Here is a 21,371-nt window from a genome sequence, read left to right as displayed (position 1 = left end):
GTGAGTACATAGGGTTTTCAACCCACAATATTATAATTATTATGTTTAAACAATCAAACAATCAACCCAATTACCCATCCTCATTATCTTCTTTACTCTTAAGGATTTAACCTAAGAGTCATCTATCCGGCATTCGTTTATTCCGAAGTCCCTTACTTCCAGGGTTATATGACTGGCACTAAGTCCATAGCTGCCAATGTTCGTTCGTAAAGCATTAATTCCATAGCTGCTATAGTCTATTCATCGGGTACTAAATCCATAGCTACCAGTGTTTATCTAATAGGTACTAAGTCCATAGCTACCAATTCCCAACAGGTACTAAATCCATAGCTACCGGTGTTTGTCCAATAGGCACTAAGTCCATAGCTGCCGATGTTTATTAGGCACTAAGTCCATAGCTGCCAATGTTTACTCACATCATCTTTTATCTCTCATCGTTCATCTACCCATGTCATTCCCAACATATTCGTATATATAACATACGTATATAGTTTAAAACCTTTAAAACATGTATAAAACATTCATTCAGCATAGATAACAAGTATTCAGATAATATGCACACATAACACGCAGTTTATATAAAATACTTCATATCTATGTGTAAGATGAAAGGGACTATGCACTCACTTGAAAGGTGGTGAGTCGGCACTCGGACAGCACTTCGTTACTCTTAAAACAATTATCCCTTGACGAAACCTAGTATCATTACCACTAGAGTTTAGTCTAATGCTTGACGAGACTAATTTAATAGTCTAGCTATTATTACTATTATATAAGCGTTAAATAACACTCAATATAACTCATAATAATAGCCCAAATAATTATTTTAAGGTCCTAATAATGTTACTATAATTAAATAAAATATATATTAAATATAGTATAGGCGTAGCTCACTTACAGCGGGTTTTTATTAAAAACCGGGCTTCGCTGGAGCAGCGTTTCCAAGCCGAAAACTTTTCTTCTCGGAGCCGTCGGGCGCTCCGGGGCTTTCTTCTCGTGATAGGGAGGTTCCCTAGACTTGGGAGGGGTTTAGGGAGGTTAGAGAGAAGTTAGAGAGAGAAAGAAAGGTTTGAAGGTGTGAGGAAATTATGAAGAGTTCATCTCTTATTTATAGGAATTGTATAGTAAAGTAGTCTCCAAGCTTCGTCCGTAACTTTTGCATACGAGCTCTGTTTTTGTCTGTCTTTTTACCGTTGAGTTCCTATTAATGAGATCTTCAACTTTCATTTAGACCTCGTTGGCTAATTCTCATTCTATCTCGGATTTACAAAACTGTATCGAATTCGCCGCGCTCGAAAAGTAGAGACTAAGCTTCGTCCTTTACTTTCGCATACGAGCTCCGTTTTTGTCTGTCTTTTTACCATTGAGTTCCTATTAATGAGATCTTCAACTTTCATTTAGACCTCGTTGGCTAATTCTCATTCTATCTCGGATTTACAAAACTATATCGAATTCGCCGCGCTCGAAAAGTAGAGACTAAGCTTCGTCCATAACTTTCGCATACGAGCTCCGTTTTTGTCTGTCTTTTTACCGTTGAGTTCCTATTAATGAGATCTTCAACTCTCATTTAGACCTCGTTGGCTAATTCTCATTCTATCTCGGATTTACAAAACTGTATCGAATTCGCCGCGCTCGAAAAGTAGGGACTAAGCTTCGTCCATAACTTTCGTATACGAGCTCTATTATCGACGTTCTTTATATCCACACGTCGGTATTTACGAGTACTACAACTTTCATTTAGATCTCGTCGGCTAATTCTCACTCTATCTCAGATTTACAAAACTGTATCGAATTCGCAACGCTCGAAGAGTAGGGACTAAGCTTCGTCCATATCTTTCTCATACGAGCTCCGTTTTCGAATGTCTTTTTATCGTCTAACTCCTATTAACGATATCTTCATTTATCGTTTAGATTATTTTGGCTAAAAATCGACCGGTCTAAAATTCAGATTTCGGGCTGTGCACTGCTATGCTAAATCTTAGAAAAATCACAACTTCCTCATACGAAGTCAGATTCGGATGTTCTTTTTATGCACACTATCGGTTTAACATAAACTACGACCTTCGTTAATATCGCTAAGGCTAAATCTTGCTCTATCGTAAATTCACTATTTACGCCTCCCGGTATCGTGTCGGTTCCGTCGCGAAACTTCGACGGGTCATAACTTGTTTGTTATAGCTTGGGTTTCGACGCTCTTTATATGTATGGAAACCTTGTAACATATACTAAAACTTGGTTGAGATTATTTATTCTTAATAATCTTTTGTCGAAAAGTCGTTTTCGACCCCTATTGCCTCTAAATTGACTAGCCCGGATCTACGGGCGTTACAAACAACGTCATGGCATGCTCAATTATCTCTTATCCTAGCTATCTTAGGCTCTTTATGTAACGACCCAAAAATCAGAACTAAAAATTTCTTTAAAAACATTACTAAATCATATTTATAAAAACTATATCATAACATAATCTTCGAGTATTAAATTCAAAACATATCATCGTTATCAGAGTCAAACATTCCCAGGTTAACTGACTATGGTGTGTGCACTGCAATCTTCCCGAGCTCCTCCTTTGAAAACTGAGTACCTGAAACCAAAACTGAAAACCGTAAGCACGAAGCTTAGTGAGCTCCCCCAATCTACCACATACCACACAGTAACATATAAAGCACATACTGGGCCTTGCCCACTGCATCAGACTGAAGTCCGGGCTGACTGGGGCCTTGCCCCCTACATCGGGCCGAAGTCCGAAGCTGACTGGGACCTCCGTCCCCTACATCGGACCGAAGTCCGAAGCTGACTGGGACCTCCGTCCCCTACATCGAACCGAAGTCCGAAGCTGACTGGGATCTCCGTTCCCTACATCGGACCGAAGTCCGAAGCTGACTGGGACCTCTGTCCCCTACATCGGACCGAAGTCCGAAGCTGACTGGGATCTCCGTCCCCTACATCGGACCGAAGTCCGGAGCTGACTGAACATAGCATAAACATATCCACTAGCATGAACACACATATACTACATCAGGTCGTAGCCCGGATCACATAACACATAAATCCTGTCTGAGCCACGAAGGCATCAAACATGCTAACTACTGCATCGGATCAAATCTGGAAACTACTACTAGCTAAACAGGCTGACATTGTGGCCTTAGACCCGTTCCTACTGGAAGGAAACTCACCTGAGACTGCTGAACTGATGCTGCTAATCCTTTGACTGCTACTTGACCTCTGACTCCGAACTGCTGCTCCACTAGCTCCTCGAGCTACCAATGCCAAATAACACTTAGTCTGACAGTCCTCTAAAAGTCAACAAGGTCAACTCTAGTCAAGGTCAAACTCCTGGTCAAAGTCAACCTTCCAGGTCAACCCTACTCGCCGAGTCCACCTAATAACTCGCCGAGTTCATATGCTCAGGGTCTTCTATTCGCGACTCGACTCGCCGAGTCAGTCCATGACTCGCCGAGTCAACTATTCCCGAGTCCTGACCTATCCAACTCGATGAGTCTCCACCCGACTCACTGATTCGAGTTTCAACTCGAAGGGTTTGGGGTTTCGCGACCTGACTCGCCGAGTCCAAGAATAGACTCGCCGAGCCCAAGGCAATCTTCAACCAACTCGTCGAGTTGTTCTTCCAACTCGCCGAGTTCATGCCTAACTTCATCCGACTCGACGAGCTGTTCATCCCACTCGTCGAGTTCCTCCTCATCTTCAAGCTACTCGCCGAGTCCACTCGAAGGACTCTCCGAGTCTATTCAGTCCTTAATCCATGCAGTGGCTTTTCGAGCCAAACAGGGCTTCCAACTCATAGATCCATACTTCTAAGGCCTATCCCCCACGTAAAGTGGCAAACTTTATGTGTAGATCAAGAGATCTAGGCTTAAAACAATCCAAACTATGGTTTAAGACAAAGAGGCTTCACTATCAACCCAAGAACAGATGCTTTATGACTTTCTAGGCCAAGATACACTCAGATCTGAAGTAGCACCTTCAGATCTAGGCTTCTAACTCGAAATAGTTCTTAAGCATGGCATAAAATCCCCAAATCACATAGCCAAGGTTGATCTATTAAACAAAAGAGGGAAGGTAACGATTTATTACCTTTAAATGCTCAGAAATGTTCCACCAACTCTGGATCCAAAGCCCCCTTCTTGCTCCACAAAGACTAACTTCTCTCTCAAGCTCCAAAAGCTTCACTAAGCGTAGATCTTGCTCCAAAACGATTATGGCGGCTAGGGTTTAGTGATATGTGCTAGAGAGGCAGTAAAGGAACCCTAGGGGAGAGAATGAGACGTTTAAATAAGCTCCAAGTCCCGGATTTAGGGTTTTCCTTGCTCAGACCAGACTCGCCGAGTCACCTTGGCCGACTCGCCGAGTCGGTCGCTTATACCTCAACCCGGATCCCGTTCGGACTCGTCGAGTCCTTCCATAGACTCGCCGAGTCTCCCCTAAAAATTGGGGTTTTCTTTCTTCTCTTGGCTTTCCAAACTTTGGGGTGTTACACTTTAGCCAATGTTGTCACCTTCCATCAACTACTATAAAACCATCATCATTCTTTATTTTTCATCACATTCAAATCTTCTTAATTCAACTCTTCTAACTTTTTTATTTTCTATTTTTTTCAAATTTCATCTCTAAAAAATGGCTCGTCTTTAGTCAATAATGAAAATATCATATTGGCTCATTCCTGGGTCAATGTAAATAGAAGAGCCAAACAACATTAACGTCGATACGCCTACATTCTGGAGGAGAGTCGTCGAAAGATACAACCGTAAAGTTAGCCAACCTTGAAGTAAAAAGATCAACTATTCTCCAAATGAAAAAATGAAAACGCGATTTCAATGCAGTTTAACAATATGCTTCGTAGGGTGAGGTGTGAAGTAGTGCATGGTGAAAATAAAAATATTTTGTTTGTGAATGCTCTGAAGCTTTCCGTGAAGAAACTAACAAACATTTTCGGTTTGTTGAGTTTTGACAGACGGTGAGGTGGTGCGAAAAATGGCGTTAACATTGCGAATGACCTAGCGTCTTGTGTGTTTTTTAACTTTAAGTTTGTTGTCTTTTAATTTCTAGTGTTTTATGTGTTTTAATTTCTAGTTGTCGTGTGTGTTATTTTAATTCAAGTGTGTTATGTTCTTTTTTAAACGTGTTGTGATTTCCTTTCAAGTTAATGAAATTTAAGTTTATATTAAAATAATTTCTTTAAATTTATTATCTTTTATATTATTATTTTTTTAAATAGCATGTCAAACGCGTTAACTCACGTCCTGTAAATGACAAACTTTTGAAACAGTGTGACAAATCTTAAGTGGTGTGTACGTAGACTGTAGTAAGTATGACCTAATAGTTTTTTAAACAACAATTTTATTTCCAATACCTAACATTTTCAGCACCGTAATTAATTACACGTTCATATATATTTTTGTTTTGAGTTTGACAAGACATGACATTTATGTACCAAAAGTGATAAAACTCATCTTAAATGTCGTAAAACAGGTAAAAACTCAATTTTCCAACAAAAAGTTACATAATTTGCCTACGATTGAAGAAATAAGTAGTAAACAAACTAGAGACGGCTCATCGACCCAAATCCAAACCATTAAGAAAATAACAAAAGACAAAGGACTAATTTGAAAAAGAATTAATACAACTTTCAAGTGATATTATCATTATCAGTAACTTTTAGCCAATTCATTGGGTCCATACAAAATTTTCCTACGTATGCCTCCTTTAGCAAGCTTTATATCTCTTGTCCTGGTCGACATTGCCCTAAAAAGTTGACAACACTTTGTTGTAACGTGTAACCAAACCTAGAACCCGATGGTTTATAAAATATCAAGCGTCTGTAATTGTCACCATTCTACGTAGTGTATACGAAAATAAATGAAATGTTAATTATCACATAATTTAATAAAATAAGTTTAATCTTTCATCACATATCTAAACCTTCAGAGAGAACAAAAAGAAAATATTGCAAGTAAGAATGATAAAAACCTATACTTTTTTCGATGATTATTAACAAATAGAAAGTAAATTTAGTATTAGAAAGAAAAATTCATTTTTAAAGATAGTTTATGAATAAAAAAATGTTATGAAATGTGTACTTTAGAAACTATATTTTTTTTATATTGGATAATGCTAAAGAAATGCATTTATTCCCTTTCTAGAAACATTTTAATCCAATTTATACATTACCAAATAACATAGATAGAGTATTTGTTGGATTAATCTGTATACATTTTTTTTTCTAAATCTTATAAAGGTTTATAATTTAATAAAGGATTATACCGAAAGATATATATTATTAAATGGTACACGGTGCCGACATACAGCAGAGTCATAAAAGTCATCAACCGCACGATTTAAGAATTCTCTCATAAATGACCCCCTATACTTGATGCAATTGCCAACTACTCCCCCCATCACTTTAAACCTCACATTTAACCCCATAACCACTAACCAGTACCACTATACGATATACGAGTAATTATAAACAAGAATCAACCAAATAAAATGCCCCATAAATGACCCCCACACTTAATGCAATTACCAACTACCCCCTGTCTAACTTTACACCTTGCATTTAACCCCACTCTCCCTATATATAACCAAGTCCATATCATATGTATTCATTCTCCAATCTGCATACCTTCACATTCTAGCTTTTCAATTTCGTTTGACTTGTAAACTTTGACATTTTGACTTTTGACAACTTCTCATCAATGGCAACCACTGGGAAGCTTGATGTTGAAGTGAAGGTGAAATCCGAAGCTGATAAGTTCTGGAACACCATCCTGGACTCCGCTACAATTTTCCCTAAAGTCTGCTCTGATCTCTACAAAGAAGTTGAAGTTCTTGAAGGCGATGGACGAAGCGTTGGATCCGTCCGATTGGTTCATTTTGCCGAAGGTAATAACTGTCCGACAATCGTCTAACAAATTTAATTATATAAAATTACTAAAATATATACCGTCTTTTGTTTGATTACGCAATCAGGGTCGCCGATTGTGAAATCGGCGAAAGAGAAGATTGAAGAACTTGATGAAGCGAAGAAGAAAGTGGCGTATAGTGTGATTGATGGAGATATGATGAAATACTACAAGACTTTCAAGGCTACACTTGAAGTGATTCCGGAGGCAGAAGGAAGTATTGTGAAGTGGATGTGTGAGTATGAGAAAGCAAGTGATGAGGTTCCGGATCCAAGTATGATCCGAGACTTTGCTGCTAAGAATTTTCAGGAGATTGATGCTTATCTCCTTAAAGCATAAAGTATGCTTGTTTTTTTATCAACTTGTGTTTGCTATAAATAATGAAATGTGTGACTTCACCTTTTGTACTTACATAAGTTGTTATCTACTTATGAATAATATTAATCGGTGTACTTCCTTTTCTTTACTTAAAGTTGATATTGGAATATTGATATCAATAGCAATGGGGTTGTTGAATGTTGAAAGTTCCAACTAGATACCTCAAACTTTTTTTAAGAGGTTTAACTACTCAGATTCCAATTTCGTTTGATTTTGTATTTTTGTTTTTCACATGTGGACATATGATGGGGCATGTTTATTAAAATAATTTCATTAGATGTGACGTATGTGAACAAAAAAGACAACTTTATAACAATGAAACAAAATAAAAATACAAAATGCAACAAAATTTGAAAGTTAGGTGAACTAATGTGAAACTTGATAACTATTTAGTGACATTATCCTTCCTTCCTCTTACATTGTACTTTGAAAAAAAAGTTATTGTCCATATAACGCAACAAACTTTAGTATATTGGTTTAAATGGTTTCTCATGACTTTTTTTGGTTTTTAGGGGTACGTATTTGTGTTTTACCGTTTTAAAAGGCCATTATAAAAAATATGAAGTGGTCACCGGGTGAACCCCTGCCTACTCATCAGTTTTGATATGCCACATGACATTTGGTCAACTAAAAATGGTCCACGTGGCGCCCATATGCCATCTACATGGATTTTTCCTGTTAAAACTATGTCGGTGGTGAAAGCCTTTGTTCTCTCTTGTTGCTTCCTTGATTGCATCTGCCTACTATCCTCATTCTTCCCTAAATTCAACAACCTCACCTTACTCAATTTGTTCTGAAACAAACTCCACGGATCGATTCCTGATTTCATCGGCGAACTGTCCGAGTTGGAGGTATTACAGCTCTAGGAAAACAACTTCATCGTAAGCATTCCTCAAGGCCTTGGCAGGAACAGAAAGCTACATATCCTTGATCTTTCTTCCAACAAATTAACAAGTTCACTTCCCTCCCAATCTATGCTATGGAAACAAACTCGAAACGATAATCACTTTGGGAAACTTTTTGTTTTGTCCGATTTCGGAGTCTCTTGGTGAATGTCAATCGCTGAATCGAATCTGAATGGGAGAAAATTTCCTCAATGGTTCAATTCCAAAAAGGGCTTTTCAGTTTGCCTCATCTCTCATAGGTTGAACTTCATAACAGTCTTCTCTCCGGTGAATTCCCGGTGACCGATTATGTGTCAGTGCGAATCTCGGTCAGGTCAGTTTGTCCAACAATCGGTTAACCGGTCCACCATTAGCCAATTTTTCGGTGTGCAGAAGCTTTTACTCGATGGACCTTGTAAAGGAGGAATCGCAAACGCCACCCATCAACCACATTCAAAATCACCAATCTCTGCCTCTGTAAAACTTCTTCTTGTTCTTGGCATACTCCTCTGTTCCATTGCCTTCACCATTGCAGCAATCATCAAAGCTCGATCTATCAAGAAAGCTTGCAAAGCTCGATCATGGAAGCTTACTACTTTCCAACACCTAGATTTCACTTGCGATGATGTTCTCGATTCTTTAAAGGAAGATAACATCATCGGAAAAGGAGGAGTCAGGATTGTTTACAAAGGCGCCATGCCCAACAATGAACTTGTTGTAGTGAAAAGATTGCCAACCCTGAGTCGTGGTTTTTCTCACGACCATGGATTCAATGTCGAGATTCAAACCCTAGGAAGAATCATACATCGACATATCGTGAGATTATTAGGGTTTTGCTCTAACCAGGAAACTAATTTATTATTGTACGAGTATATGCCAAAAAGTCAAGTCAATGCCATGTCATCAAGAATACCAGTAATAAAAAGTCATGGGCCTTTTTAGCAGGTAAAAATATACTTTATGCCCCTAAACTACCAAAAAAAGTCATGAGGGACCATTTAAACTAATATACTAAAGTTTGTTGGGCTATAGTGACAATAACCCTTGAAAAATTTGCACATTTATAGCAATTTCATACAAATACAAAGTAATTTTTCCCAGCTTTAATTGGATAGATTTTTGAAAGTATAATTTCCTAATAAGATTAAATCTGAAAGTACAATGCTATGAATGGGTAGATTTAAAGTTGTAATAAAAAGAAATGAAAATAGAATGCTATAATACACAAATAAATGAAATTACAATGTTTTCTCTGTGGCTTTACATGAAGAATATACCTTTTTTTTCCAAGAGAATAAACTTTAAAAAAGGTTTGTTTTATGTGATATGCTCCTCAACAACATCTTGCAAGAGAGGTGCCTCTTCATTCTGCAACTTTGAGCTCCCTCCATTGTTAACCACCATACTCTTTTCCTTAGCTTTTCCCCACATCACAGAATAAAACCCAATAACAACAATAACTGATCCCAACAAACTGCAAATAAAATAAAATTAGGGTTTTGGATTACTAATGTGTAGAATCACAATTTATACACATAAATATAAAAAGAAAATATGTTCACCTTCCAAGATAGACACCATCACCTAAGAAAATGACACCAATGAAAGTTGCGATCACAATTCCTATTGGATGAAACATAGCAACAAAAACTGGACCTCTCCTTTTTATGCACCATGATTGAACTGTGACTTGAAAAGCAGACCCAAAAATCCCCTGTTTGTTTCGTTTCAATGTGAATTATGTTTGGAAAAAAGTTAATAGATTGAGCCAAAAAAACTAAAACTTACTGAGTAGAGGATAGACATCAGCCTTATTTTAGGTTTTAAACTAAAAGAACTCAGGTCAGCTTCCACAATGGAAGAAGCTAGAGCTGCTAAAATGGTGCAGACAAAACAGTATGAGAACATTACAATCATCTCTGCAGGGTATTTCTTAAGGATAAATGCCTGGAAACATTATAAAACAAGTAATTAGAAAGAACATGTTAATATGTTATTATGCAAAAGTGTATCATAATACCTGTGCAATCATATACATTGAACCAAAGACGCAGTCAATTGCTAGAAAGATGCCTCCGAGTACCCAATTTGATGGTTGCACAAGAAGATTCTGAGAGATTTCTGATTTTAAGAGAGATGATAGAATTGTGGGGCCTTTGTAAAGAGTCATGATGATAGCTCCTGCAATTGACACTACAGTGCCGATGAACTTTGCCTGTGTGGTTATGCTTAAGTCAACTGCTTCCATCCTGAAACCACCAATCTGAATCGAATGAGACTTGATGTTTCAAGGTACAATAAAGGTAAAGAACAATGATGGCGTCATTAAGTATAACATTACAAAAGAAGATAGATGAGGGGGAAATTAGATAGCAGAAGCATAAAGAGATTTTTACCTGAATAAGATGGCGAGTATGAATGTAAAACCTGGGATGAGGTTGAGTAAGGTTGTGGCAAGAGTAGCAGAGGATAACGAGATACCAGAATAGCCAAATACCTGTGCGAAGAAACTTCAAAAACTAACTAGTCAGTGTTTCCGATTTGGTAGAGCAGATCAGACTAGAATTTGAGCAACATCAGGTCAAACGATGAGAAAAATCTAGTTAGAATGTTCATTCTGGCTCCAGAAACACGATGTCGGTGTTGGTAAACACTTCCTCCCACGAATCAACAGAAATGTTTTTGAATTCGAAAATGTAGTCATCGAATACACAAGAACACCACAAATTTCAGGTTAAATTACAGGTTACATACCCTAGTAGGCCAATAGTGAAAAATCCACAGACGACGATGAAGGTAAGTGGAGGACGATTTGCCGATCTGCAACCAACCATAGAAACTTACTAAATTGCGAATCAACGTAGTCCTATGAAGTGAAAATTTTGAGGAGATTGACCTAATTTACCTGTGGAAGATGAGAGAAAGGGGAAGAAGGATGAGTGAAGCGAGGGCATTGGAGTAGAAAATGAAGGAGTAGTTGGACATGCCATCTGCTATGGCGTACTTGCTTACTATAATCAGTAGCACTTGGGCGATCTGTGCTCCCACCATGCCCACGTATTCCTTCATCTCTCTCACGCCACTGGTACCGACGGCAGTCAACGGTGTATATTTGCTGGCTTTCTGTCGATCAATGGAAACGGCGCCTTCCCCTTCACCTATAGCAGCCGTAAGGGGCAAAATTGTCACAAGAAAGGGGGGTCTGGTGGGGTTGGTTGTTGTTTGATGTTCCGGTAGTCCCTAAATTTTTATATTACCTATTAGAATAGGAAATGTATTTGGTTCCGGTAAAACGGTTATGCTCATGTCACTTTTCTAAATAAAAATTGAAAATCATATTGAAATTCGTTAAAGGTTTTCATCAAGTTGCAGAAGGTTTCCATCAAGTTTTTTTTTTTTGAAGATGTCACATAAAAGTATGATTCTTGACCACATTGTCATACTCTTTTCTTTTAACAATTTAACTTAAATAAAAATTTCACTTTTAATAAAAAAAATAACATATCATTATTTCAAAAAAAATATTATTCATATTAACATATTAACATAAAACTATACTTCATATAGTTTATATATTAAAAAAAAAGTATAGTTTATATATTAAAAAAGATTCATGAAAATTTATATATATATATATATATATATATATATATATATATATATATATATATATATATATATATATGCTTGGTGGTTCGATTTAATTAAACGAGGATGTTATTTTCTTAATTGTAAGAATATAATATGAAAATAATCATTTTATGTATATGTATTATAGTTAATATCAGTCAAAATCATATTATTCATATATCTATATATTAAATGAAAAGAAAAAGAAGTGAAAAAAATAGAAAGCAAGATATAAAAAGGAGAGAAAAGAGTTAAATGGAGAAAAAGAAAATTAAATACCCATATTTATTGGAACTATACTTAAAGGGTTTTGTTTTAATATGAAAAATGGATTTCTAAAGAAAAAGAAATATGAAAAAAAATGAGAGAGAAAAAAAGGTGTGGCCAAAAGTAGCTTTGTGCGGTTCTACCGCACCCAAAACAACATAGGAGGTGGTGACTCGTGTCACCGTGGCAAGGGTTACGACCAAACCGCATTATATTCCCTCCAGCTTAAGATTGCTTTTTAAACTTTAAAACTAATTTTTGGACAAAAATATTATTCATTTGGTGGAAAACTAAGTTTTTTTAAAAAAAAAAATCAATTAGCTTTTGTGTTTTTGTGGTGACAACATGAGTTTTTAAATATTTAAATTAGTTTTTGTGGTGATAAAAATCAATAATTTAATAAATTAAAAAGTTTTTGGTTTAAAATATCTTTTTTAAAGCTATTGTGGTTCAAATAGGTCAAATGAGTTTCAAAATATGAAATTTTACATGTTTTTTAAAATCTCATTTTTAAAACTTATGAAAAAACTATTTTGAAAAATGTTTTGAGTTAGCCATTTTTTTTTAAATTTACTATCTTTTCAAAAAGTCAACAAATCAATAATTTGTTTTTAAAACAATCCCAGACACCACCTTCAAATGGTTGGTGATCATTAAGGATGTCAACGGGGACAAATGGGACGGAAAATGCATCCACCGCCCTTGTCCTCGAAATTTTCGCATTCCCCCGCCCCCGGAAAAAAAAAACACAATAAATTTAAAGTTACAAACTAAAAAAATTCAAAGAAACATGAACGATTACCATAAAGTTCCAAAAAAATCACAATATATCCAAATCTATTATCCGATTAAAGTTCATGTAGTTGAGTTTGATCAGTAGAAGTCATGATATTTGAAGCCTGAAATTGAATTCACAACAACAGAAAATATTAACAATTGTTACAATTTAAATCGAATTGCAATTTTTGTGTTAGTGATACCAATTCTTTGTTATATATATCCTAAGTTTGTATGGAATGCAAATCAGTTTTGAGAAATCAACCAAATAACAAAAATGTTAAGGTTTTTAACTTTTCATGAAACAAAGGGAGATTTGAAGCTAACACAAGGGTTTATGCAAGTAAAAGCTCACCTAAAAGGCTAAGTAAAGCAAAAAAAAATGTAAACCCAACGGAGCTACAGATAAACAAACTTCTCTAATTAATTCTATTAAGAATTTGAAGTCATCGGCTTCGATTGCTATTGCTTCTAGCAGTTCCATACTACAGGAATTGTGACGACCCGAAATTTTTATCATGTACATATCAAAGTTAAACTCGATTTGCTACCTTTTAACACTGTTTAGGGTCTATTTGAGAGTTCTAGACCTAGTACAATCAAGGTAGGAGCCTAGAAATGGGATAACAAGATGCATATCAAGCAAACTCGGGCCAAACACTCCAACATATGGAGTGTGCAGCCGCACACTTGAGTGTACGGCCACACACCCATTCCAACCACACACTCCCACCTATATATTCAACACTTAGCCTTTTTGAATCACTTTTCCACTTCTACAAGTCTAGAACTCGAAATCCTCTCAAGTATCATCCAACTTTTCACTCCAATCTTCAATCAAGTAAGTGATTCATCCTTGGATTAGTTAATACATGACCTTAACTAGCCTTCATGTGACATCCTCATTTTCACGGCCAAAAAAGACCGATTTTGTTTATGCTTTATAAAAATCAGAGTATTTTTTTTTAATAAAAATGTTGCGGAATTTGTTCCCAGTAAAACATGATAAATACGTTATCAGAGCACTTCTGAAGAAAATTATTTTTATTCATTTTAAAACATTTGGGATGTCATCGTCAATACAGAAACATAAGCATAAACAGAACTTACATTCATTATCACTAGTGATTTATATCTCCTTAATCTCTCAGTGTAATGTGACTTCATATCAACACCTGTGGTATAAATAAACTGAGTGGGTCGGGTTGGGAAACCTGGTGAGTACATAGGGATTTCAATCCCACAATGTTATACCATATATATATAGTTTAAAACTCACAAAATATACAATTTCACCATATATATAAACAACTCTTATCTCACCCCGTCGATCCTCACAACGAGACTATCCATACTCTCGGACCTAAGATTAGCCGTTTTACCTAATCCATACTCCCGGATCAGAAATGAACGACTTTACCTAAACCATACTCTCGGACTAGGGACGAATGACTAATCCATACTCTAGGATTAATGATGAATGCTTATGCCTAATCCATACTCTCGGACTAGGGACAATGACTATGTCTAATCCATGCTCCCGGATCAATTACATATACTAAGGTTTTATTCTCTGAGTATAATTCACTCGTACTCGTAAGAAAACACTACCCAATATTCCTCATAATTAATTTAGATTTACTCTTTATCCTAAATCAGCATATATAATCAGATATGTTCTTTAACAAGTATATCAGGCAACATCAAATAATTCGTACATAAACATATATTTAATACTTCAATCGATACTTGTATTAAAATCATGTTCATGAAAAGGGACTATGCACTCACACATAAACTCATTAACAAATATTTAACTCTTTAACATATATTTAATACTTTAATTAATACTTGTATTAAAATCATGTTCATGAAAGGGACTATGCACTCACACATAAACTCTTTAACAAATATTTAACTTTTTATCATATATTTAATACTTTAATTAATACTTGTATTAAAATCATGTTGATGAAAGGGACTATGCACTCACACATAAACTCTTTAACAAATATTTAACTCTTTAACATATATTTAATACTTTAATTAATACTTGTATTAAAATCATGTTCATGAAAGGGACTATGCACTCACTTGAAAAGGTGGTAATTCCGAACTCAGACGGCGCTTCATTTCTTAAAAATAATTTCCTTCGACGAAACCTAGTATTATTACCACTAGAGTTTAGTCTATTATTTGTTGAGACTAATTAATAGTCTAGCTATTATTACTATTATATAAACGTTAAACAATACTTATATAACCCATAATAATAGTCCAAGTACTTATTATAAGTTCCTAATAACGTTACTATAATTAAATAAAAACTATATTAAAAATAGCGTAGGCGTAGCTCACTTACAACGAGTTTTATAGAAAAACGGGCTTTGCTTGGAGCAACGTTCCCGAGCCGAAAATCTCTTCTTCTCGGAGCCGTCGAGCACTCTGGGGTTCCGCCTCGTGCTAGGGAGGTTCCCTAGCCTTTTCGGGGGGTTTCGGGGCTAGAGAAAGGTTCTAGAGAGAGAAAAGAGAAGAAAGAATGGGAAAGGTGTGAAGAAAATAAGGGTGAGAGAGGTTCTATTTATAGGGTGAAAATGGCTGAACTTGGTACCACATGTCACCATCTAGTGGCAAGACTTGGGGAGAAAGCAATGGCCAAGATTGTGCCACATCATCCATTTTCGCACAGCACACTTCCGACTTCTAAAATCCGTAACTTTCACATACGACCTCCGTTTTTGACGTTATTTATATCTACGCGTAGGTAAAAATAAGATCTACAACTTTCATTTTGACTCCATCGACTAATTCTCGACCGATCTTAAATTTAACAGTACGAGGAGATTATACTGTTAAATGTCCGTGTAAAATTCATAACTTCTACATACGGACTCTGTTTTCGTCTGTCTTTTTACCGTTGAGTTCCTATTAATGAGATATTCAATTCTCATTTAGGTCGCATAGGCCAAAAACCGCTCGAACTAAAATTCGAGTTTCGGGTTGTGCACTACTATGTCAAATCTTAGAAAATTTATAACTTCCTCATACGAAGTCAGATTTGGGCGTTCTTTTTTTGTATGTTCTCGGTTTAACATATACTACAACTTTTATTTGGATCGATAAGGCTAAAAGTTCCTTTATCAAAAATTCACTATTTACGTCTCTCGCTGTCGTGCCGATTTTGCTGTACAACTTCGACGGGCCATAACTTTTTCGTTATAACTCGGATTTCGGCGTTTTTTATATGTACGGAACCCTTGAGACATATTATAAAACTTGGTTAAGATTATTTATTCTAAATAATCTTTTGTCGAAAAGTCGTTTTCGACCCCTATTATCTCTAAATTGACTAGCCCGGATCTACGGGCGTTACACTTCCCCTTTGCTTTGATCCATGAAAACATCCATTTTTAGTTAAGAACACCAAGAACACACACTAGTTTTGGACCTTAATCACCCCTTCAAGCCTCTATAACGTGTATACACTTGTCATAACTTGTTATATGCCAAGAAGACTTGATGATATGCTTGAAAAACACGAATTTATCATCTTCATAAAGGGTGTACGGCCGCACACATCATGGTGACCGCACGCACCCTTTTTAGGTCCTAAAATGACAATGAACTCCATATAAGGCTAGAGCATGAAGTAAGAAACCTTCCTAGATGAGTACTAAGGCCTTAAAATACGTTTTGGCACATTTCATGGGGAGTATGCGGCCGCACACCCACCCTGGCCGCACACAAGCAAATATGGTGCATATTGACCATACACTCCCTTGTATAGCCATATACCCCTTATATACAATCATATATGGTTGTAACACTTCAATATAAGTGTTTGCTAGTCCCTAAGCTGGTCCCAATTCAATAATTAGTTGTTATAAGCACTAATTGTATTCATATATGTGTAATTATATGTTAAATAGGATTCATTTGTGCTCAAGACTCCAATTGACACCCAACAATCTTATATCGATCTTTCATTCGAGTTACTCACTACAGGTGAGCTTATACCCCCTTAATCTATCTTTTTAAATGATTTTAAATGATTTTATGGGGGGGGGAATACAAGTAGAAAACATGTAAGTTATATAATCAATCACATGTGATTAATAAATGTGTTTCAAACAAAGGATTTCTTATACTTTCAAACTGTATTATCAATCAAACTGCTTTTGAATCGTTTTATAAATTGACATCAAGTCATCAATATTTATTATTAAACTCTTCAAATGTTTTAAAAAACTTCTTTTTATAACTTATATAGTGTCAAATGCATGTCTATATATGTATAGTTATATAAGTAATGTTTAAAGGACTTAGGACCGATAACTCGCTTAATTTCATTTTCCTTGTTTGCATGTGGCCTGAGAGTATCAGTTATTTGTCTGAATGTCGTTTAAATATTAGTTATATATTATGTATACATATGTAGATATAAAAGTACTATCAATCAGTTAAATACCTTTGGGTAACAAAGGTATACCTTCATTCATTCAAACTACAGGAATTACTAGTAAGCTATAATAGGTATAGTTTAGGAGAATACTATCATATACGAATACTATAACAGAGAATACTATAAAGAGTCAGTTCATACATGAGTTAATACATACTATTATGAGAAACTAAGAGAACATACTATTATGAGAAACTAAGAGAACATACCATTATGAGAAACAATACATACTATACACTATACAAGAGAACATACTATGATGAGAAACAAAGAGAACACACTACACGCTAGACAGAGAGAACATACATTACACTAGTACATACAATACATATACAAGAATACTATAACATAAATGTGAACCATTATTTCGCGGCATGGCATCACTGCCATGTCTCATTTTGTAGCCAGAGTCTTCTGGAGGGAGAGCGTGAATTAGTGTATAGATCTATACTGGATTGACTATCCTACACCTTGTTGTTCGCTACAGCGGGACTTGCAAGTCTACGGGTGCCAAATGTCATTTCTTCCGACGTCTTTCATCGTCGTGTTATTAGTCGATAGTATGGTGCAAGCATTTCACATTACACCTTAATTAACGAACGGATTAAGGTAGATAGTACAACAGTAGTTACTATAATACAACACTATAATACTATTATTATTTCCCCATTACATTCAAATTGTGATCTTCTCACATAAACGGTAATGTAGAAACTATATTTTTGGTTAATAATAGTCACACTTGGGAAAATACGCACTCTTACAAGAAACAAACATACAGAATATTTGATGTCATGGTAGAAGACTACGTTTAGTAGAAAATATACGATTTTCTAGGAAATACAAACATTTACTACAAACATTTACAAACTTATACATCAAACACTTACAAACATTGACACTAAAATGCTTATGAACTCACCAGCTTTAAAGCTGATCAACTCTTTCAAAATAACTTGTATTCTCAGGTCATCAGTAGACAGGTACTGATGCCAGGTTTTGAGAATATGGAACTCGTTCAAGACTCATCTTTTATTTTGATTTACATTTTTGGTGTCTTATAAACTTCACATAGCACACTTGTATTAAATTATATTATTAATGCAATGGATGATGTTTTTTCTTGTTTACTACTATGCTTTGTTGTGATATTATACATGACGTCCTCCACCCCCGAACGTTCCCGCCATTCAGGTTTTGGGGTGTGACAGATTGGTATCAGAGCATTGTTTATAGTGAATCGAGTGTATCAACCCATAAAAGATATACAAACTATAAACACAGTGGGATTTAAAATACTTTGATCAACAGTTTATACTTTAAATACTAAAATATTTAACCAAGTATACATACCTGCATTCATACTAAAATCAGTGTCACTAGGACAGAACAAAAGTATTTAATGATTGGACACAACAGTCAAACCTTAGCAGTTATGTAATCGTATCTAGGATAAATATAGCCTGATCAACTATATTTATTTGAGATACGGTGAACGTGTATCAGGGAGCGATTAGGGTGTTGCAACAAACCTAAAACTTACCAAATTATACATCTTCATATACAGAAGATCATGAGAACAAAACATAAATTAAAATACTATGGGAGCGTTTTAGACACTATTCATTCAAAGAACAAACTTCTTAGGAGTAGCAGTAAGCTTCCCTTATAGAAACTTTTTAGTTATTGATTGCTGCATTTAGGAATTGTTAGATAAATTTCTTACCCTCATTTCTCGTCTAGATAAATGGTTGAATTCCACCTCCCGGACGACCCTTACTTTCCCGGCCAAGAGAATGGAGGAGGGATAAATGCAGAACCAGAAGCAGAACCTGAACTTCCCTTAGATGATGATCTGGCAGAAGACCTTCCAAAGGATCTTGATCTCGAGCCAGAAGTTCAGAATCTACCCCCAGTGGCTCCAGTCCCAAATCCTAACCCTCACCCGGCTTTTCATGGCCCGACACCTTCTTGGGTGGAAAGCTTGGAAAAATAATATATATATATATATATATATATATATATATATATATATATATATTATTTTGAAGTATAAACAAATGTAATATTGTATTTTTCGTAACTACATAACTATATTAAGCAAAACCGGTAAGTTTTAAATAAATATATAAAAAATAACTTATTAATAAGTGTTTAAGTTTTTTTAGAACGGAAAACATAAACATACATCCTTATATATATATATATATATATATACATAAACATTAAAGCGATAGTTCTCCAGTGAAGTTCGAGTTCAGTGGTGCTGCAAGATTGGAAGGTGGATTGAGGTGTTAGACTGTACCAGATTTCAAGAGTACTCATCAAGATTTCCAAGTATGAGCGAACTTAAGGTTTAACCAATGATTGATCGCTAGCATCAGGTTGTCATCAGTGGGATACTAGAAAGTGAGAAGGATTGGGAATCCTTCAATTCTCGCTTGTCTTGAAGACTTAGTTGAATCTGAGTGGGGGAGAGACTTTTTAGAATGTTCTCCAAATGTGAGTTCTGGTTACGCGGGGTACAATCTCTTGGGCACCTTGCCAACCAGAAGGGTATTCTAGTCGATCCGGCCAAGATAGACGTCGTGATGCAGTGGGAGATTCCGAGGTCTCCATCTGAGATTCGGAGTTTCCCAGGTCTAGCAGGTTATTACCAGAGATTTATACGAGAATTCTCTGAGATTGGGGTTCCTTTGACCTGACTGACCAAGAAGTTTGTGGCCTTTTGTTGGGGGCCTGAGCAGCAGGCAACCTTCAAGACGCTCAGAAAGCGGTTGTGTGAGGCACCGATTCTCAGCCTGCCAGAGGGTGCAGATGATTTCGTGGTTTGCTATGACGCTTTGATCACGGACATGGGTACAGTACTGATACTGTGGGGTCACGTGATAGCAAGTTTCGGGAACTAGGTTAGAGTTCCAGTTAGGATTCAAGTTCAGTTGTGTGTTAGGTCGAGTGCGTGTTTGACCCAATATGGGGAGTTTTGTAAGTCTGCGTGTGTAGCCGTAGCATTCACTAGCATCCAGATAGTGTTAGAGTGTTGTAAGTCTGCGGGTGTAGCCGTAGCATTCGCTAGCAGCCAGATAGTGTTAGAGTGTTATAAGTCTGCGAGTGTAGCCGTAGCACTCACTAGGTTGGTAGATAGCATGAGTGTGTTGTTTGGACGCGAAAGGAACAGTAGTACCCACCAGTTCGGGTGCAGCAGTGAGGATATGGAAATCCACGGATTGGATTTCGGGATTACCCAAATGGATTAGATATGGTTGATTCAGCGATACAACAGTTGCAACGTCACTACAGTTATGGGATCAGGGAAGCAATAGACTGCTTAGGTTCGTGTATGATATAAGGCTACCGTTGGTCATGGATCCATCACTTTTATCCTTGGGTTTGGTGACGTCAGGATTCGACACATGGAACCGATCGGTTAGATCAAAAAGTTTTTTGAGTCACAGTGGCATGATAACTAGTTGCAACTAGTTACATAGAAGGATTTCGTTTAGAAGTCATGTGAGGCGACTAAGTGGGAGTCCTTTGGCTCCGCAATCGGGCCGGAACCCGGTATTACAGATGATTGGTGAATGAATCGAGACCAGGCAGGTCTCGGTAGATTCTGGAAAGCAGCCGTGTGGCAACGTACTGCTTCAGGCGGTTCAGGATTCGGACAGTTTTAGCGTTTGGGCAGCGTTAGTATTTGCATTTCAGGTTGCAAATATGGACGGAATAGTTGGTTGATTGGGAAGTGACAAGTCACTCACAACAGGATCAACTGAGCCTTGTGTGACAACCGTCCATTTCTAGTCAAGTCAAAGTCAACTAAAGTCAACAAGTCGAACCGGTCAACTCAATTAAGCCTTGTGTACTAGGGCTTACGTTAGGTAATTACTATACCACTCGTTATTCTAATGAGAAAGCATCAAGTGAAAAGTTCGTATATCTAGATTTCCTTAACCTAAAATTGTGGTAAGTAATGAACCAAATCGATAAAACAATGTTGCATACTCATCGGGAGTGTGTAAGATCCTTAAACATGGCTTAACGGGGTTTACA

The 21,371-nt window shown here is 36.4% G+C and overlaps 2 protein-coding genes across 2 annotated transcripts; one reads left to right on the top strand and one right to left on the bottom strand.

Annotated features, from left to right (window-relative positions):
* Positions 1-6,617: 6,617 nt before the first annotated feature.
* On the top strand, positions 6,618-7,389 carry LOC145092509 (MLP-like protein 423). Its single transcript, XM_079030449.1, has 2 exons — positions 6,618-6,903; positions 6,991-7,389. The coding sequence occupies exons 1-2, from the start codon at positions 6,717-6,719 to the stop codon at positions 7,260-7,262; spliced, it is 459 nt and encodes a 152-aa protein (XP_078886575.1). The 5' UTR covers positions 6,618-6,716; the 3' UTR covers positions 7,263-7,389.
* Positions 7,390-9,347: 1,958 nt separating this feature from the next.
* On the bottom strand, positions 9,348-11,396 carry LOC145092508 (WAT1-related protein At5g40230-like). The gene is made up of 7 exons (XM_079030448.1): positions 11,091-11,396; positions 10,940-11,005; positions 10,582-10,695; positions 10,206-10,434; positions 9,974-10,132; positions 9,748-9,899; positions 9,348-9,659 (listed from the first exon to the last, which is right to left on the bottom strand). The coding sequence occupies exons 1-7, from the start codon at positions 11,252-11,254 to the stop codon at positions 9,503-9,505; spliced, it is 1,041 nt and encodes a 346-aa protein (XP_078886574.1). The 5' UTR covers positions 11,255-11,396; the 3' UTR covers positions 9,348-9,502.
* Positions 11,397-21,371: the final 9,975 nt, after the last annotated feature.

The sequence above is a fragment of the Lactuca serriola genome, chromosome 3, assembly GCF_051521515.1.
Source record: "Lactuca serriola cultivar US96UC23 chromosome 3, Lser_US96UC23_V15, whole genome shotgun sequence".
NCBI classification, from domain to species: Eukaryota; Viridiplantae; Streptophyta; class Magnoliopsida; order Asterales; family Asteraceae; genus Lactuca; species Lactuca serriola.
The sequence above is the reverse complement of the archived record's forward strand: the minus strand, read 5'-3'. Positions and strand labels throughout refer to the sequence as shown.

Bases quoted from the DNA above. Each gene is read 5' to 3' on its own strand.
- LOC145092508 (XM_079030448.1), bottom strand. From the start codon at position 11,254: ATGAAGGAATACGTGGGCATGGTGGGAGCACAGATCGCCCAAGTGCTA. The intron at 10,435-10,581 runs GTAAAAATCTCT...TGGTGGTTTCAG, and splicing joins ATACTCGCCATCTTATTCAG to GATGGAAGCAGTTGACTTAA. The intron at 9,900-9,973 runs GTAAGTTTTAGT...CGAAACAAACAG, and splicing joins TGATGTCTATCCTCTACTCA to GGGATTTTTGGGTCTGCTTT.
- LOC145092509 (XM_079030449.1), top strand. From the start codon at position 6,717: ATGGCAACCACTGGGAAGCTTGATGTTGAAGTGAAGGTGAAATCCGAA. The intron at 6,904-6,990 runs GTAATAACTGTC...TTACGCAATCAG, and splicing joins ATTGGTTCATTTTGCCGAAG to GGTCGCCGATTGTGAAATCG.